The 21,512-nt window shown below is 39.6% G+C and overlaps 1 protein-coding gene across 2 annotated transcripts in view; it reads right to left on the bottom strand.

Moving 5' to 3' along the window:
* Positions 1-21,271, bottom strand: part of LOC139717773 (kelch-like protein 8) — a 35,930-nt gene extending 14,659 nt beyond the window's left edge. Inside the window, exons 1-4 of one of the 2 annotated variants that reach the window (XM_071629275.1) lie at positions 12,733-12,778; positions 11,128-11,200; positions 2,812-3,580; positions 48-249 (exon numbers count right to left, since the gene is read on the bottom strand). In XM_071629275.1, coding sequence (XP_071485376.1) covers positions 48-249; positions 2,812-3,580; positions 11,128-11,165 — 1,009 coding nt within the window. In that variant the 5' untranslated portion in view covers positions 11,166-11,200; positions 12,733-12,778. Of the gene's footprint in view, positions 1-47; positions 250-2,811; positions 3,581-11,127; positions 11,201-12,732; positions 12,779-21,082 lie in introns of those variants that run through there. The other variant, XM_071629274.1, reaches the window with a different exon arrangement.
* Between the last annotated feature and the right edge of the window lie 241 nt (positions 21,272-21,512).

A 21,512-nucleotide genomic window follows, 5' to 3' on the forward strand; every position in this document is an offset into this window, starting at 1 on the left:
AGACAACAACAACAGCAACAACAAAAAATCGACCATGTCTACTGTACCTGCAGTGCTCTTTCTGGACACCAGCCTGCGGCTATCCTTGACCAGGTTTGCAGCGGGCAGGTCCTGGACCAGCTTGTTGATGGACAGGTGGTAGTTCTTGGCCTCGTCTACCAGGTCCCTGCAGGCGTGGCTCTTTTTGATCAGCTCCTCCCGCTCCACCACCTCCATGAGGAACTTGGCTGGAACCATGGGGAGGCGCACCTGTGTCAGGGAATGTTTATCACAGACCACGAGACATGTTGTAACATTTTTTTAAAGGACTTTTTTTTTTCTCAGACTTCAATATGCCAATGTGTATCAGCTTTATTGATATTGTAAGATTCTTAAGATTAAAAGTAAGATTCTTTAAATCCAACCACCTGCTATGACTCACTCTCCACCAGCAATCATTATTACAGTAGTATTTGCCAGAATGTGCAATAAAAGGGACTATGAAGTTAATTGGTACAAATTACTTACAACTGTATTGAACGAAGAAGAAATAGGAGAGAACATAAAATCATAACTGAGGAGCTACTGGGTCAACCCGGTCATGGGAGCATACATAGGGCAGGATTTCAGAATTAATTTCAGCTTTAAAAACTGTCCCAAATACTGACACCATTTAATACAAATTTGTGGTCATATCTTAATCTAAACATTTCATCAAAATAGGCAATTCAGAGATGCTATAAGCACAGCATGCAAGTTGACAGATATTGAGCAACCATATCATTCTGATTCAACACCTCCAGCTCATCGTGTAAACCCTTGCTTGCTTTCACTGTTGCATTCAATCAAATTTCCTGAGAAATGGTTGTCATTCAAGATGGTACTTGGTTCAGATCTTGGCAGGTCATTAACATCCAAGGTGTTTCATAAGAACAAATAGCGAGTAGTCTTCACTCATGCAATGTCGCATTCAGTGAAAGATGAGACACTATTCAACTTGACCTTGCCAAATTGAATAGAGGATCTCATCTTCCACCTCATGAGAAATCTTGGGCCATTGCACTTGTGATTATTCAACATTTGACTACTCTCGAGGTTGAACTGAACTTACAGTCTTTGAACTGGCACAGTCATGTGACGCAATGGCATTTTTGTGTTCAAAGTAGAAGGGATTATAATAAGTGTTAACACATCTAGAATACTAGGTATATGTATGTACTAAAAAGAAATGTCAGAAAATCTCAATTTGACTTAAAAAATAAATGGGAGACTTGCTCTCGACCAATCCTGAAATTTGTCCAATCTTCAAGGACAAATACACGGTGTACCACAGTGATTATCTACACTGTACATGTACGCAGAAATTCAAAGAAGTTTTTGTTTTGGGTTGTTGGTGGGTTTTGTTTTATTTTTGTTTTTGCTATGGGTCTTTTTTATGTGTTGGGGTTTTGTGATTGTCCTATATTGTTGGTGTATCATGGCAGGAAAGTAGAGCGAAATTCATTCCCATGTTATTTTTTAAACCATTTTATGTTATTTGGGTTTTTCTTGGGGGGGGGGGGGAGCACACAAGTTGTGGCATAAACTCACTACCCCACAATGAAGTATGACATGTCAGGGGTAAAGAATTTGATCAGTACTTTCCATGAATGCATATTTTCTTCTCTTTTCCTCCATTCCCCTCCCCCTTGGTGTCAGTATCCAACTTGGCAGAGAAGGAATATGGCAAAAATGTCCCCGTTATTGAGATATCAGTCTTAAGTTATCCAGGACTTGGATGTAAACAACTCCAGATAGTACCACGTAGTATGCCACGTGATATACCTGTTGTCATATTTCCTGACTGAACTAGAATATAAAAAAAAAATAATAATGATAATGGCTTGTGTCAAAATGACTTAAATCCAACTCCCGAAGTGCAACAAACTTTAAAACATGCAACAATACTTGGCAGAGATCCCTATTTCATCTACGGGGGCTATCAAGATGTCAAGAACTATATTAAAAGAATTCGTTTTTGATCACTGCACTTGCCAAACATCATCATTATGTTGTATGACGGTGATGGAAAACACCCACAAACACAGCAAGAAAGGCGGGGGTCAAAGGAAGTTCAGTCAGTGTACTGTCAATTTCTGGCTGGAATGTCACAGAAAAAAAAAATGCTGAATGCCAAACCTTATAGCTGCTCCCATTCCTCAATTGTACATGAATGAGGAGTCACATAGTTCAGGGTTGCAGTCAACCACCTGTCTCTCTTCCCTTTCATCAACCCTCCCCCTCTCAATTTCTCTTGTCTCTTTCTCCATTTCTCCATCTTCAACTCTCTTTCCTTCTTTGTCTCCTTCATTATCTCCCTCCTCCTCCTCTTTCCCTTCTCTCTCTCTCTCTCTCTATACATCTGATAGTGAGAAATTTTCAGCTGAAATGATAAAGCAATACTTTTCTCTTGAGCCACAGCAATCATCCCAGACTGTAATTTCCTGCTGTATTTATAGGGAAAACTGTACATAAACTCAAAAAGAAGACATCAGGCCATCTTTTCTTTCTGAGAGAGATTTCATGATAGATATTTTTTGTGATAGATAGCAAAATATTAGATATACCACGCATACCAAATCACAGTTTCCATAACGGTGTTAACTTGACAAATGCTGTACACTTTTGAATTACTGTGTTCACTGCAAGTGCAATGTCAGAACCCCTATTGGTGTTTAGCAGTCTCACCCACATTGACTTTGCCATAAGGCCTACACATGGCAACTCTTCTGGATACATTTGTCATAAATCCTCAATGGGTTAATGGCTGATATACAGACACATCAGGCTCACCTTTGCCATGAGTTCTGGGAGGTGTTTCTGCCTGTTCGGCAGGTCATGTTTGACCCATCGCATCACAGCATCGTACACCTGGCTCTCCTGCTCAATCACAATGTCTGACGAGCCGATCAGAGTCAGGAGGTGCTGCACGTCAATCACGAAGAACTCATCCTGGCTGACCACCTCCAGGAAGTGTTCGTAGGTGTAGGAGTCCGCAGCCCCTGACAGGGTGGTGCAGCCATGCTGGTCAGCAAAGGTCCTGACCCCAAGGCAGTTGGAAGGGTGCAGGTGCGACTTCATGAAGTCACTGCATGCCGCCGCCACCACATCCATCTGCAACAAGGATGCAGCAAAGAGCACCTTCTGGACGTTGTCAACGTTGAGCACAATCTTTGAGGTGTACATGAACTCTACAAGGGCCTCCAGAGACCTCTCATCAATGTCCTTTACCTCCAGGCTGCTTTGGCGGCTCTCCACCATCTCCGATGTGAACATGGCTCGGAAGTATGGGCTGCATGCCGCCAGCACCAGCCTGTGACACGTGAATGAGGATCTTCCACACTTGAGGGTGAAATCACAGAGCATCCGTGACTTGAAGAGCTGCTGGATGACCCCCAGGGAATCCTTCCATTGTGTCTGACACTGGAAGATGATGGATGAGACCGGAGAGTCGTACATCTGGGGTGTGGTCTCCATCTTGATGTCATACTCCTCTGCTACCAGTCTCTTGGTCGGGGTGCTGGTCTTGCCAGAAATTTCAATGATGATTACTGAATTTGTCCTGAAGGATATAAAACAATGAAAAAGAACTTCTGCATCAGATTTCCAATTTTTACCCTATAAATTTACATGACGTGCAAATATGGACGGCAACTTGGATTACCCTAGTAGGTCCAAAATTTAGGACCAATTGTGTTTAGGATTGAAAATAAGATGTGAAATATACACAAAAGCTTTCTCGACTATGATTCTAGCAATTAGGGGCATATACATGTATATCACAATGACATGGATAAAGTCTGACCATATCATTGTGTGAACAGTCAATGCTATGCAATATACAAACATATATAATACAAAAACAAATATATCTTTAGAAACTGTAAGTCATGATCTGAAGGCAAAGCAAGCACATTTTCAGTTTCACTTCCCACCCAATGTCCATTTGTTTGCTTGTTTTCATTAAAATTTTCATTTGTACTTAAATACTTTTACACATTTAATGATTTTGGTATCATTTGTCTTCCTGGAATTGCAAAAGAGTACAACACACTACCCTGCAAAAACAGAACTAGAGGAAATAAAATTGCATGTAACAGCAAGAATACCACTCAAGGTGTCGGATATGAATAATGCACAGCTCAGGGAACAAGAGATCCCACAAATCATGAATTTTATGCCTTATGTATAATGTAAGTAAGACTGAGCAAATGTGTCTTTAGGCAGACCTCAAATGATTTAGCTGATGAAACATTTCATCTTTGTTAGGTACATTTGTACACATGTAGGTTCAATTCAAAGCAAAGGTCCTGTGTTCATATAGGTTTCATAACCCAACAAGGTTTTGCTGTCAAATATGCATGAAATGGTTTTAAAAGTGAATGAGGAAATCAACATTTCGCACTGCAACATTAATCTTTGCAACAATGACCATTGTCTTTCCACAGTTTCACAAGAGGCTTAGTTTGCGCTCTCAGAGGTTGCCATTAAATGCAGTGTTCCTTTGCAAATTGTGAAAGACTGCAGTCAAACAGTCAATTCCAGTAAGCTGGCAGATGGTACACTCGATGATCAACTCTACAAAATTACCCACAAGAAGAGTCTTATCAACTTCAGAATTCATCTGTTCCAACAACTTGCATCTCAATACCTAGGAATCCAGTTTACATGCATGCAGGTACGTATGCATGTAAAAGTTGTATGTATGTATGTACATATTCCTATAGAGGGCTTTTTACACTTGTAAATTTTTGCTTAGTCCCGTACCAACGGTGGGGCTAAGGATTGGTACGAGACTATCCTTAGCCCACTTTCTGTTTACACTCGTTTTTGCCAAAGTGGGCTAGCCCCACCGATAGTCCGGTACTATCTGGCCCTGCAAAATAGCAGGGTTAGCACCGCAATTGCGGTGCCAAGCAAGTGAGTGTAAACAGAACAAAAAAATAATCCTGGGCTAAGCAACGGAGACGAAGTCCGACCTTCACTGACCAATCAGAAACGAGGTAATCAAGCGCTGCCGGTGCGTGCGTGTACGTGTACAGTACACAGCGTAATCATGAATATTCACGTGGTTTGGAAAGTACCGGACTAAGAAATAAGAGTGTAAAAAGGTCAGTTTTCTCCTTAGCCCCGGACAAGAGATAGTACGGGACTAATTGGCCAGTGTAAAAAGCTGAAAAAATTGGTACGGGACTAACGATAGTCGTTTGTGTTGCTTACATTTAATGTTCTCTCTCATGTTTTGCACACAAATATCTAATTACTAGGTCAGGTAGTTTGATGTTTCTCATGTTTTGCACATGTTTAAATGTGCAAATGCTTTGTACCATTGATTTTGAGCTTGTTGCAGATCCCTGAGGACGTTGCATAGCATATTGCTGGCTTTTGAGGATGTTGCACAAAAATTTCAGCATGTTGCAGTGATATGCTGAAACCCCTTGTGGAGCACCCTGTGGGTGTACAATTATTGTAAAACGCAATGTGAAGAAAACTATTGAACTTGTTTTTCTCCAAGTTTTTGACTCATTTTTTTTTCCAAAACATAATATAAATGTACTCCAACAATAAAATGAATGAATAAAAGAAATATGAAGAGCAGTTATGAAAGCTTGTGTACACAAGAAGGCAACTACTTGTGTAACCATAAATATCAGCTGGGCAAAGGTTACAGTGGTATTATGAACTCAACACAGTATCATGAGCCATCATTCTCAGGGTTTAGCGACTCACTGTCATCACTGAATGATCATCAATCACGAATTCATTAATCAAGTGACTTCTTCCAAAATTCTATTGAAACATACAACCTTGTACTGTGAGATGCACATGTAAACTATTACAAAGCAATGAAAAGTGCACGATTGAAGAAGTGCACACGATGAATGATGACTGTACATTGTATGTATACGCTGAATATTTCGTGAGGTTTTTATTTTCCCAAATTTTGCGAGTCAGGTGCTGTTCGTGAATTTAAAAATGCGACGTGCACACATACATACATTTCTCTGTTTGGTACTGTACAACTCTACAATCGCGAAATCAACCACTGGTGAAATTGTCGGGAAGTACCGATTCGCAAAAAATTAGACTCACTAAGAATATGGCATTATTTGTACAGTAACTGCTGCCAGAGCCATCCATATCTGTATGCCTCGTAAACATACTTTTTGCTGAAGCAGTCACTGACATGAGTGTATTGTACTATGTACCTACCTTCCATTTTTGCTTTTATTCATTTTTTTTTTCTTGTACTGTATTTGGCAATACCCGATTGGCTAACAGCCACCATAGCCTTTACCTTTTTCAATATCTTGCACTATTTCTGATTCAACCTATACTATTCTAAATTGGCACATTGATATGTCTTTGACCTTGATGATGATTTGGAAGCCATAGTAGACTCTCACCAACATCCACAGCATACAATTTCTGTGCAGAAAGTACAAACACCTGTGTACCTGTACTTTTTCTATCACAGAGCTTTCACTAAGTAGTTATGAGACTTTAAAAACTGTCTAGTGGTTCTGTGGGAAAGACATTTAAATACATCAGCCTGTTCACATCATAATATGCTGCACATACCATATTTTGTGAAGACATACAACCTACAAGACTCAATTTGCAATTGTTTTAAATATCAGTATGCTTTACCTAAGCTACATTGTAGAGTTGTAGAAAGATTCAGCAATGGAAGAAAACCGATTTATATAGACATTCGTGCTCCTACTAAAGTGCTACAACCGTATTTATGAAAAATCATAATACTGCATGTCAACTTCTTAACATACGCTTTAAATGGTAATACAGGCTAAACATTTAATACATTTGTATCAATTCTAAAACAGACTATCAAAATAACAGGGTCATAGCATAGCGGCTGCTGCAGTGCACAACAGCCGCAATAAATTAATACACTGCCACTACGTACCGCTTCCTGTGAGGAACATTCATCCTTTCTGCTCCATTTCTAGAGGAAGGCATTTTTAATCGAAAGAAGCAACCTCTTGATCAGCTTGCTGCTGTAGTAATTGGGTGCGAAGAGTTTAAGGGCTCCCGGCAAACTGAACTGTTAGTTGCCTTTCGTGCCAAACGGTCATCACGTCTCTTCAGGTCGACGCCACGCCGAACAAAGACTTGCACAGAATTTGCAACTCTTGCTGGCAGCGGTTGAATCAGTCACTACTTGATGGAATAGCAAATTTGATATCTGATCTGGCCATTAAACTGTAGAATCAGACAACGATACACGTAGTTGATACCACAGATGGCGAGATGGCGAACCTTACCACCAAGGCTACGGCATTAAGCATTGAAAAACCTTGAATACAGACTGGATACTTATGATGCTTTTTCCACATGTCTTGGTGTTCAAAATTGTCATTGTTGTTATCCTTGTTTTCATTCAATCAGTATCGCATGCCCTACTCTTGAAGTTGAGGACAGAGTCCTACCATGAATTAGTCACACTAGTATCATTAACCTTTATCTTATCTTCAAACAAAGGTTTTGTTTTATCCCTCCCCTCCTTAAAAACAAAACAAAACAAAACAAAAACAAACTTGTTTGCAAAGGTGCAATTTGTGAAAAATATCTGGCATAATTTCCACAAGAATTATGCTTCAAAAATTTTTCTGTTTACATGCTTATTTTGTAAAACTACAATCAGCAGACATAGCCTATATAATGCACATGCTGCTTCGAGTCCCCGGACTACTACATATATAAAAAAAAAAACCAACTACACTGTACAACAACAGAGGGCGCAGATGTAATTTTTTTGAAAAGCCATTCATATTGAGGCTCCCAATACAAGAATATTTTCCAATCTTGCCTTTTTACACAATAAGACATCAGCCACCCAAAACTATCAGATCAGGGCCCCATTTCATAAAAGATGTTAGGATGACAACTCTTGCTGGAATGACAACTTTCCACAGCAAACAGCCAATCAGGAAGCTGTATTCTTGTCATTACCATGACAATAGTCATTCCAGCAAAGAGTTGTCATCAAATAAACTCTTTATGAAATGGGCCCAGAAGACTGTTACCATACAGTAAAGAGAAAACATCACTTGAGGTACCAAAGTGGAGCATGAAAATGGCATTCTTTGATTATGAAAGTTTAACACATCAATCACCATGAAGAGCACTTGCAAAACTATGTGTCAGTCAATACGAATACTCATTCTTAGAATTAGAATAAATGACTTGAAGAAAAAAGTTTCAATCAAAGCATCTGGAGCATGTTGTAACTATCATCTTACCGCTTCATTTTGCAGTGATTTCAAAGAACTGAAGAAATGCAACTACCATGTACATGTACATCCAGTGTTTCACCAACTTTAAACAGCAAATTGCACCTAACACGAAGAAAAAAACCAGGACAAACAGTGTTTCATCAGCTCCCAACTTGAGTATACAAATTGACTCCACATATAATAACCAGTCCTCTTCACAAGTTGTCCCAGATGGAGCGGTCTCTGATCTACACGAGATGACGGCTGTGACAACTTTCCAGCCAGAAAAACTCCCCAGGACTCAAAGAATAGTAGTTTCTCAGCCTAAAAATGTTGTATGTCACTCCTTCAGCACCAGCACTTTATCAATGTAACATCAGACTGCTTTAGAAGTCACATTCAACTCTCAGACCTTTTTTGAGAGATGCCAGTACATGCAATTTTCTCATCCCTTGCCACATACATTTGTAGAGCAGTATCTTACTCACAGATCCAGATGTTCTCTCTTCGAGCAGTCCACTCAACTATTCTTTGGAGAGATGCAATTCATTAACCTGTAGCTGTTCATGTTTTCTTTCCATTCTGTTATATTTTTTTTCTCTCCCTCTCTTTCTATCTTATAAAACTGTTGACAATTTTCTCGTGATTCAACTGCTGGTTTGAGCCACATCGACACCACAGGAGTTTCGCATCACAACAGATTGTTCAGAATGCAAGGGAAAGCAGAAAGGGAAGTTGGCGGTGATAGACAACGCTGGTACTGTTACACTCCAGATAACCCCAAAGCAGTATTTTTTGCATTCCCCCATGCACAAAATGGAGGTACATGTAACTTGCCCTTCGAACAGAAGAAATCTGTTAATGTCTTCCTGGTAACTGCAATTACTCACAGAGCAAGGTTAGGTTATCTCACAAACAGATCCACAGGATATATTGGATTTTCTTTGTTTTTTCCTCACAACATGACCGGAAAGAGAACTCTTCCGAGGTCAATGGTAAGTCCAATGACATGGCACACATCGCTTTAAACAAATAAAAGATTCTGCTGGGTGGGTACGGGTACACATGAATGTGGCGGCACTTTCTATTCTCCGAAACAAGTCATCTTCGCACCACAAGTAGGCATTGGATTTCAGATTCTCAGCTGGCATTAATACAAGACAAGAAGTATACATGTGCGGTGCATCCAAAAGTCACGGCTGAAGACTGAAGTACAGCAGGTCTACCAGCACAAAGCAGAGACAAATGGCTCAAACTACCCCTATGTCACGATCATCTGGATCTGACTTTGGGAACCTCGCCGATTCAAACTACAGAGTTCATTGCCCAGTGTCACACAAATGACAGATCTCGGTCGGGTACACGACTAACAGCTTGAGAAAAGAAGTTAATGATTTTGGGTACGGCTTTTCTAGGTAAGATACCACAACCGGTCTTCCATCAGCTCACGGGTACATCAAGAGGTGACAGCATTATGTAATCTAACACACCCTCCTCCTATAAGACGGAGCATAGAAAAGGGCAGGAGGTTTCTCCCACCCCTTATTTGGAGTATCAACACCCTCAGGGTGAAGCTGTCCAGCCAAACATTGAGAGGGCGCGGACATGTACCATGAGCGCTCCGATTGAAAGCCTTTGCAAGAGAATAACTAGACAAACCCTTGCATCGAGGCCTTGCCACTCACAACAAAAAAGACTTTCCACTCATGATGCAAGTTCACCAGGGTACTACGGCCAGAAACTGAAATATCAAATGGCAGTATCCTTTTCTCACTGATTGTTGATAGAGATACACAACTGAAAGGAATATCAAATCATTTTGGAAGGCCAAGACAGGAAGGCATGAAACCTGATGAATTTTGATAAGAACACTTCCTCCTCCAATATGAGAGAAGGCTGGCTGTATCTGTATCATAAGTAGGTAGAGTTCATTACAGACAGGAAGTAGACGATTTTCTCATATTGACAGAAGTTCAAGTAAAGAGGTTTAGAAATTAACTAAATCTGTTGTCTTTGGGACATGATGGTATAAGTTTGAAATTGATAGGCAATGCACTTTCTGAGCTAACCTCTGCACAACTTTTGAGGAGAAATAAAGAAGAAGAAGAAAAACATAGAATCAGTACAGATACAGAAGGTGATCAGAGAGGATACTCGGATCACCTAATAATTGTTATAAACAGATGTATACCCCCACCCCCACCCCACCCCACCCCCCAAAAAAAAATTAAAATCCTGCATTTTAAAGCAGCATATAATTATGGCAGCAAACTGATAAAGGGATCCCATTTTGGAACATGTTGAACATGCTCATGGAACGAAAATGATCCCTCTGGAAATCAAAATGGATCAAATTACACATGTACAACTTACCTCAAGTTCATGAGAATGGAGGGATATTTTTGCTGCCTCCAACAAGAACTGATACCTTGAACAAATTCATCAGGTGACTAAAGCTGTAACACTTTTTTCCTTCCAATTCAAAAATTGGAGAATTAATTTGCCCGTAGTTCAATGCCTGTGTGGATTCCCCACCCTACCAGCTGCTCAGATCAAGAGCACACATTATATTATTGTCTATAATATGAAAGAGCAATCATTGGTATTGATTATCACTGATAAACCCTTAAAAAAATATTGTAAACTACAATTAAACCTACTGTACAGTCGCGCATTTAACTGAAATTAGGAAATGATCACTTTCTGTCCTACAGAGTTTATCCTATAAAGCAGATTACCAAGAAATCAATCTGTATTCGCAGATCAAGCAGGTACATCCATGGTTGGTGCCACACTACATTTTTGTGGGCACTACAGTGATATGTCTGTGTCCTATCATTTTAATTTATCTAAAAACAAATTTTCATCTTACCTCAGTTCGTGAAGCTCCATAAATCTCTGTCTACTCATTACTCAGATGTTTTTTGTCTCTGTCAAGCGTATACCTGTATACATGTATGTATGTAAGGCAATTAGACATCTTGGGACAAAAAAAAATGAAACAAATAGGCCTATCATGTGATATTCCAACCCTCATACAATGTAGAACCATTAATTAGGTTCACACGCTGTTCCTAAACTTTAAATTTAGGGCAAAAACTTAACTCTCCATGATTAGCTTACAAGTAGTTTAGCACCGTGTGGACGCACTCAAAAGTTAGTAATCTTGAAGTTTAGTCGATGATTAGAACCACGAGACATCTTACAATTCTTAGGGTTTACGCTCTCTCCACGAGCCACGGGGGTCCCAACTCCTACATATACAGTGTAGTTTCGCTGCAAGTGGGCACAATAATCAACAAGCCTGTGAGTTAGCGTGAACCTCGCTTCTTGTTTGCATCCGGGTCAACCTCCAGCTGCGCTATTTTGTATGGGCATAAGGTCATCTAGCAAAGACTCTGCACTTCCAGTGTAATCATCGAATGGGATTCGCTCGTAAGTTGTAACTTAAAGTTTGGGTGCGCGTGTGAACCTGTGTCATGAATTCACGAGTGGAGCTAATCATCCACAGTTCACTTTTGGACCTAAACTTCAAGTTTGGCAACTGCGTGTGAACACAACTATTATCTTAATTTGAAACTTACAGGTGTACACTGTACATATACATTGAACATTATCACTGATGAGAGGGAAAGACTTGAATAACAGAGTTTGATGCTGATCTACATGCAGTAATTGGCAGCACATGATTCATTACTATCATTACATCACCTTTACCACTTCCAAAGAAAGCTCATGGATTATGTCAGTGCTGGCAATTACATTTTTACAACGTAGGCCCTATATAGTCTTGAGATAAACTAGACCCTTTTATACAACTGCAGTGAAGCCATGATACATGTACATGTACCATCAGTCTACAGTGCTGAGAATTGGGATGGATGAAATGTGACAAGTTCAATAAGTCTAACTGGATGTTTTAGACTTTTATAGAGGCATATTTTCATGTACGGTACCATTATTCTCTCTGCAATAAACATTCTATGCCAGTGTCTACATTTAAAGCAGAAACCTGGCTAAGCCACTCCCTCCTCCGCCCCCCCCCCCCCCCCCCGCCCCCCACACACACACACATGTTCCTTCATATCATCTACTACGTCTACAGGTAAGATCCTTTTTATTACACGTCAATCAAGCTACAGTAAGACAGAGCCAAATAAGTTTTACATGTATCTAAACTGAATATAAGGAGGTAGAGCCCCCTCCCTGATCGAATAGTTCCATGACATTTGCTCCTGCAACGATTGCTACCATGAAATTTCTGCACGCCGAGTCAAACATAAATTCTACCTACAAACATAACCCTGACCCCGATTCTGATCTTCACGTCAAACTAAACCCCAAAACCCTATCACAACCCTAACTCAGGGAGGTGGGAAGATCTCTTCCCATACCTCCCGGGAGAAATAAGATCAGAGCGATTGTCGCAGGAGCAAATGCCGTGTCACCGATCGAATATGTAAAGCCCATACAGTACCTGAATCCGTGTTCTTGAAGGTGAGTTTCGCCGACTACACTGTACAACGAAATGTAATTCACACATGCGACTACACTCACCATGCACAACACAAATAAGCCACTGGAAAGAGAAACGTCAGGGATGAATCAATCACTGCAGCTCAAATTCAAATAACACAGAGAAGAAATACAAACACACACGATGACTATGTAAGCATGGCACCACCTGTAAAAAAATCAATACAAGTGAGAGGTATGGTAGACCATTGAGGCAAACACATCAACCTCAACAAATGTGCACAATGTCCCAGTATTCTCAGAATCACAAATTATCATCACTTGCTTTGCATTGCTGAAACTTTTATTGTTTTGTTTGAAGAACTGTTCCCTCAAACATGAACTTTGATATACAATGTGACTCCACTTAAAGTCAATACTGTGTCTTATGGGTGATTTTTGTCTTCAGTTTAGTATAGAAGTTAGAGAAAAATCAGTCAATATTTCAGCACTGATTCACTGATTCACTGATTCAATGGTATTTATAAATCAGTGCTTCAAACACTGCTGAAAATTTGGTATTAGAGTGCCCACTAAAACCTGTATACACTGTAAATTCTATTTAAATTGTGGATTCTTGATGTTGTCACTGTTGAGTCGTGCCAGAGAATCTATGCATCATATCAAAGCAATGGTGAAACAGGTAGGCCTACAGTTGTTACATGTATAGGCCCTAATCACAGTTACATGTACATGTCACAATTCGGGCTAAACAGAAATTGCTTTATTCTGTCCATTTCAATTGTGTGTGGAATACTGAATATATAATACAAAATGTACTTGTCTACATCACAATTTAATTAGGACCTTTTGAACACCTCCTTTAGCTCTTTCACGACTGAGACACACTACAAGCACGCAGATCACACACCATACTGTTACAATCAGAGCAATGAATATATATAACAATAACTTTCAAGAATGGAAATGAAAACATGAACAACAAAACTTGCCTTGGTGTTCCAGAGAGACTTAAGTTTTTAACCTTCATGTATTATTTTTGAACAGTTGTTTCGAATCTAGTTGTCCCTTTCCAACAGCACCCAATTACATCATTATAGGAGAAAAATAAAGGAGAAAGAAGGAGAAAGAAGGGGGAAATGGGCATCTGTCTCTGATAAACCATAGTATTGACATCCAGACAGCAGCAGACAGTTTAATCAGAACAAACAATGGGGCAGATTAGATTTTATACCACCCTGGACTCTCAGGAGAAATCCAAAGTCAAAGCGTGCAAGGCCAAGATCGAAAGAAAAAAAATCTGCTTTTCCCCTTTTCCCCCTTCTTTTTTACTTCATTTTTTTTTCTATCCAATCCATACTGTAATTGGCAGGCATTGTGGGAACAATGTGAGCATGTACGATAAGTAGGTCATGCTAGCAAGATGGCTGCAAGGGCGCGGCACAGTATTCAGTTTCAAGGACTTGCTCTGTACAAACCAACTTGGGAAAGACAAATACATCAACTCATTTGAGCCTTCAGACTCTTGTTTGAACATTCAGACCACTCTGGCAGAGGAAGTACATTAGTATGTTTGAGTAGGGAAATGTACCTTTGTACAAGGGTCGAAGAAAAAAAACTCAACAGAAATCTCCTCTTCTCACCATGACCAAGAAACGCAGGCATGGTCAAAGACATTTCATGTGATTAATTTTGTTCAGGCAATAATACTTGGTGTTTACTTTGAAACATCAGCACTCCAGCACTGACGCTACTAACATGAACTTACTACCAATCACAAAAGATGAAAAGCAAACATAAATGTAATAGCCTTTAAATGCTGGGAACTGAATAATTTCTGGAGTGCTTGAGAAACAGTTTTTCAAGTTACTTTCAGTATGACGAGACTTTCACCTGCTAAAAACAGGTAGCATGATTAAAATATTCATCCATTCTGAAAAGTCTAGTTCTACGGAAGAGGTTCTACACTGCTTCAGGGAGTTGTCTCTACACATCCCTGATTGTGTAAAGGCCTAATCAATATCATCATGAAAAATAAATATACCTAAATAAATCACAGCTCTCAAACTTGCATGTCAACCAACTTTATCTCTTCTTAAATGTGCTAACTACTGCCCTCCCCACTCCCCCTGCAAAAAGAAAAAAAAAACTCTCATAGCAATATAAAGCATTACAAATTTGTATGTCCAACATCACAATCTACAAATATTCTTATCAAATTACTACTGACACATGTATCAACAGGTACAATCACAAATGGCCTTCAAACAGATGGGGGGGGGGGGGGGGACTCTCCTTGGGGGAGAGAATGCAAGAGGATTTGGGTCAAGTGGAGGGAAATGACCTGTAGTGCAATGCTGACCCTCTGTCTCTACATGGGAGGGGGTGTGGCAAGTGGTAGGAATGGAATTATCGTACATATTTTAATCCCCATGACATCTCACCCCATGTGGTGGTACTGGAAAAAAAAATATATACACAGCATTACAAAACAAGATCATATACTGGTATCCACACACACAGCAGAACAATACAAAATGTGCTGATCATTATCAACAGAGAGCACATTTCTGAGCAATCAGCAGGTCGCATGCTCAGACAATTGACCTCAGCACTAAAAAGAATATGTGGTATATTATATTTAGCTCTCAAGATTTCTTAGAAAGGCACACGTCTCCATTTCAATAGTTAAAAGGTATACGTTTGTTGAAATACAATACAATTGTAAAAGTACCAAGCTGCACAAAGTAAAATCTACAAAAAGAAAGCATCCTAAAAAAAAGACAACTAACACTTGAGTCAGAGTCTTACAAAGAGGTGCCTAGTTAAGATCCAATCATTACTCAAGAAAACATCTGAGCACAAAACATCAATACACTGTATGCCTGTAGACACATTGCTTGCAGCTACTTTTGTACGTACCACGGTAATCTCACTGTTGGGCTAATAACACGAATTGTATATAAAATGACACTTGTCTGGTATACAGTGTGAGGACCTTGCCCGAAAATGCCCATTCAGCATATGAGGAAAAATATTCTGTATTTTATATTTCATGTTTCAGTCTCTCTTTTTGTATATATGCAGCCGGATGTTTGGCACTTGTCACATTATTCACGTGCCACCTCATAAACCACCTGTTAGTCCTCACTCACAACCACTGTGTATAATATTGGAAGGCTTCCAAAACCAGGAAAATGCACCTTTAAGACCCCTTCCGAGCATCTGGCCGGATATTCGTTTAATACGTGTACATCAACGGCACATGTGCTGGCAATTAGTAATCATTGCTCCTGCAAAGAAGGCATCATATTGGAAGCTCTACAGAGGACAAATCTAATGCCCCTGCTTCTCACAAAATTTGATTGTAAATTTCCAGACTGGAACCTTCTACTCATCAATTCTTCTTTATTCTATGCCATGGGTTGCACTGGCTGACACAAACAAAACATCAGAGCCAAGATATTGTGATGCTCCTAAATTTACTTTCTACTATATATGAAGAATAATACAAACTCATTCGAAAATACTAATTGAATTGGTTTTGAGTAGCTATTTCACACTTTTTTCTATGATAATGCTTTACAGACTTTGCAGCACAAAGTTTTTCACACATCAAAACTTTGACTAGGCTTCAAAAGTTCAGTATATTGGTTCTATTGCATCACAGTCGGCACAAATTCTTGCCGCTGAAAACATGGACACACTGTACTACATACATACAATTGTTTTGCAAATTTACAAAAATGTGGCAAATCATGGTATTTCTATTCTAATTTTTGTCAAAGATGCCTTGTAGTATATGTTTTGCATGGCATATAGGGCCTATACATGTACATGTACAATGTACTACAGTAAACAGGTGTGGTGAATGTTAAAAACAAATGCTGAACTGAAAGAAATAAGAACTGTCAAAAAATAAAACTGTCAGAAATAAAAACTGTGAAACCGTCAGGCTGGCAGTATATCTTAATTACATCAAATGAGACATCTGCTGCGCACCCTAAATTTTGTCATTTTGTTCAGGTGACGTTGACATCACCTGCATCATCTTTTTCTTAATACTAAAGCTTATAGGAAATGCATAAAATGCACATAAGCATACAAAATACGAACAAAAGCTGAGCTGATAGTGTTTAACAATTGCAGAATACACTCACAGTGTTCAAATTATGCAATGCCCCATCCCCCATGACAAGTTCTACACAATAAACTTTGGGACATACTGGTACAACTCAAAGAATGGAAATCCAACTCACCACAAAATATATGTAACATATTTCCATTTAAAGGGCTTTTTACACTTGTAAATTTTTGCTTAGCCCCGGACTATCGGTGGGGCTAAGGGGGGGCCTTAGCCCCACCGTTGGTACGGGACTATCCTTAGCCCACTTTCTGTTTACACTCGTTTTTGCCAAAGTGGGCTAGCCCCACCGATAGTACGGTACTATCTGGCCCTGCAAAATAGCAGGGGTTAGCACCGCAATTGCGGTGCTAGCACCGCAATTGCGGTGCCAAGCAAGTGAGTGTAAACAGAACGAAAAAATAATCCTGGGCTAAGCGACGGAGACGAAGTCCGACCCTCACTGACCAATCAGAAACGAGGCAATCAAGTGCTGCCGGTGCGTGCGTGTACGTGTACAGTACACAGCGTAATTATGAATATTCATGTGGTTTGGAAAGTCCGGGGCTAAGAAATACGAGTGTAAAAAGGTCAGTTTTCTCCTTAGCCCCGGACAAGAGATAGTACGGGACTAATTGGCGAGTGTAAAAAGCTGAAAAAATTGGTACGGGACTAACGATAGTCCTGGGTCAGAGAAAGTCCGGGGTTAAGAAACACAAGTGTAAAAAGCCCTTAATTGTATCAAAAGTAGGCAATAGCTTATTTTTTTCATACAAACATGTAAGTGATCTTTCTCATTCCTATTCAGCCACTGGCAAATGTGGCTAATCTGCAATTGTACTGAAAGTTTTGTTTTAAGGGCCTTTAATATGATCTGCACAGAAGAACAGCTTAATTTAAGCACAAGAAAATAAGCAAATTTGTATTGTAAGGTTGTCCTACATGTACAATGTACATTTGTGAAATTTACTTCCTCAGGATACTGAGGGTATATATATGCTGGGTACCGTATATCACCATCAACTTCTGACATTCAGTGTTCTCACTTGGTCCCCCATCAGTCGGGAGAGATTTTTTTTTCTCTCTTTTCTTTTCTTTTCACGACTAACCATGGACTAACCATCCACACTACTACATACCTGGTAATATATACACATTGTAGTTCATCTCTACCAGAGCTGCGGGGGCAATCAGTGGTTGTGGCGAGCCAAGCCTGCCATTTGACACCAGAATTCGCGCATGCACACATTTGATGAATATGTGTACTGGCCACTATCAATTATGAGCCCACGGTCACTCTCCCCTATAAATTTTGTCCTCCAAACTGACAAGCTTCACAGGAACACCAGAAGTTCCAGTAAGCCTACACACTGTGGTCTTGGAGGGAAAAGTCCTGGGATGCTGGACTTTCTTTGCGATGCGGGACATAGTGTGAATGCCGGGTATGAAAAGAGTGACTGCTCAGAATTCTCTGATCAGATGATTTCAAGATGGTGGTATGAATACAGTATAAAACACAAGCTCTTGGTAGGTATGCAGGCAAGACCTTTCGATGACCTGTGGGAGAGAGATATCTATAGTTCCTTTCATACATGTACAGGTTGCACATTGTCCTTTTTTTTTTCAAAACTTTCTTTTGCCCTGTAAAGCTTTGATTTATTTATTTGACATTTTCAATAGAAATCCATAAAAAAAACGAACTTTAGAAAAATACAGCATATCAATCACTACGCTGTATTTACACAGCATTTGTGTACAACACACAGTACAAGTGTTGGTTGCCAGCTATTCAATAGAAAAGAAGCAGTGCTGCATTTAAAAAAGAAAAAAAAAATAGTACTGGGCTATTTAGGTAGATGATAGAGCCGGGGGGAGGGGGGGGGGGCCTCCCAGGCCCCCCTCCGGATCGGCCGTCGACCGCGTGATCGCGACAAAAATTGGCACACGCATTGCCTACGTGTATGATGTAATCTAAAGCACCATGAAGTTAATTTTTCCAAAAAGTATCATTTACACTAAATTATGCTAATTTATGCATAATGATGCATGAAATCAGACAATTTGGTATAAATCACTAAATAAAGCTCAAAACAGGCACATTCTTTTTAGTGTCCTTAGCAAATGTAAGAGAAAAAATTGCACAATCAGAAAAAATTTCCTAAGTATATTATTGTTTTTTGAATTTCTTATGTATTTCGTTGTTTTTTCGACTTTATGTTTTTCATTGTTTTTTCGATGAAATTTGTCCATGACATTGTTCCGAACAAGAAAATGCATTATTAATTGATTTCAATCAATAAAACCCCAAAATAATCATGCTTTTATGAAATTTGCCTGTAAACACAGTTTGCGTTGAATTTGTACACAAATTCATGTTTTTGAGCAATTTTTGGTCTGACATGCACGTGCATATTTATGCGCAACTTCGGAACCGCGCACCCGGGCATCGCAAATTTGGTGTCAAAAGATGCGGGAGACTCGAAAGAAAAAAGTCATGAAACGTCGCGGTGATAGCTTCTCGCGATAGCGATACATCGCGCGAAACGTCGAGGGGGGCCTCGGAGGCCCCCCCTAGTTAGGGTTAATAAATCATACATAAAGCAACCACTGTGCATAACTGCTCTAATCTTCTACCTGCAAAAGGATACTTGCTACAATTTAAACACATTTGCCCGCTCGTCGGGCTGCGGAAACTAGCTACTGGTGTATGTCTTGCTGTCTGGCAAATAAAATGAATGGGAAATTTAATTGCTTTGTGTTTGATACCAAAGTATGTTGCTATTGCAAAAAAAGAAAAAAAGAAAAAAAAAGACGCCATTTGATTCAGCCGAGTGGGAGAAATATCAAACTTTGTTTGTTTGTTTGTTTGTTTTTTCAAAATGTCGTGTCTAACCTACAAACTTGATCAGGGGAATGTCAAATACCAGCACATTCATCCAAATGTACATTGTAATACATTTAATCAATTATTTTGTGACACTGTGACTATGTTGACAGTTGAAAGTTTATTTTACTCAACAACCCATACTCTGGGTATCGGAGTCCAATGTAAAAACATATATCACATTATTAGTTCAATAACAAAGAATTGCAAATAACTTTAAAAAGTGTACAAAACAACTATAACAAAGTAAATAAGAATGAAATATGATTGATGAAAAGAAAAAAAATGTACAGAAATATACAATATATACACAATATACGGTGAAAAAAAAAACAAAGAAAGGGAAAAAAGACGAGAGAGAGAGAGATAGGAGAGAGAAGAAAAATGGAGGTGAAGAGGGAAGAGTGAGAAGGACACAAAACTGGTGACAAACTCACAAAGTACTTATACAAATTAACAATGAAAGAAATACGAGTGACATAAAGTTCAGAAAAAACATTAAAAAAAGAAACAGAAAATTAAAAAAAAATGCAAAGACATACGGAAATATATTCATACGATAAGTGAACAAAGAATGAAGGAAATGGAGACGAGAACAAGAAGAAGAGAAATAGAGTGTGAGAATGGCTATTCGGCTAGGACAGTACATGTACGTAGGTGTGGGAAGAGTTGATTTTGAGATGCAAGCCCAATCATCATGGGCAGCTGGCATGTGAACATCCATTTGGAATTGACAACAATGTTCCCTTCATCATGTTTACGAGATCTATCCACGTTATTATGTTCATAGTTCATGTTGTTGGTAAAATAAACCTGATTCCAGTTCACTACACCTGCCAAGAATAGTGGGCTTTTGTCCTTTGATGGGCGATGATTTTGGGAAGGGTAACCAGTATGAAAATCATCACGATATAAAAGCGAGAACTAATCCGTTCTAGCTTTTATATCGTGATATACAGCGCAGCGCTGACAATTGACAAACAACCCGTTCGATTCAGGGAGTTCACATGCACACCCATGTGAACTACGAACCAAAACAATAACACGGTGCGCCTGCCCATGGGAGCACACTACATTCTAACAGACTGAGGCAAAGGCCTTCTTTGAATGAATGGATAACGCCGTGCATTTCCATACCAGAACCTGCCGGTACACTTTTCCGCAGCCAGCGCTAACCGGCACTGTGTAAACGCACGCGCGTGTAAAGCGAATGGGTTGATCATGCAAACACGAATGTTGCAAGAACATCTTTTATATCAGCCTCTCATACTAGTAATTAAGATACAGGTACAACGTCTTATGCACTGTAATTAGAAAAACAAAGAGTTTGACTCAGGTACGTACCCGTCATCGTCTGAGTAGGAATTTCTGTCTTCATCATCATCGTTGTCGTCATCGGCGGGTGGCCCGTAGACTTGCGGACGAGGCATATACGCACGGCGATAGAAATCCTCATAATGCTCCTTAACTTTCTTAAATAATTTCACCATTGTCATTTCCAGAATCGCAACTCTGGGAGAATCAATTCTTATGTTGCAGCAAAAATGTGATGTAGTGTTTTATTCTGCCAATATTTATATACTCTGCAGGTTTTTACATGAAATATAAAGTGATAACATGCTATGTGCAAATAGGCAACAAATGTCTGTTAATAATATTTCATTATCCTGCGCGGTCTTTTTCACTTGATCCTTCCGCACTCCACACACGGAACACACGGGGACTAGGCGGAGCGACTGAATGAACTCTACCGTCAGGGGTCACAGTCGTTGTA

Source organism: Diadema antillarum, unplaced genomic scaffold (genome assembly GCF_040938485.1).
Source record: "Diadema antillarum isolate AM-2024a unplaced genomic scaffold, OU_Dant_1.0 scf00000082, whole genome shotgun sequence".
In the NCBI taxonomy this organism is placed as follows: domain Eukaryota; kingdom Metazoa; phylum Echinodermata; class Echinoidea; order Diadematoida; family Diadematidae; genus Diadema; species Diadema antillarum.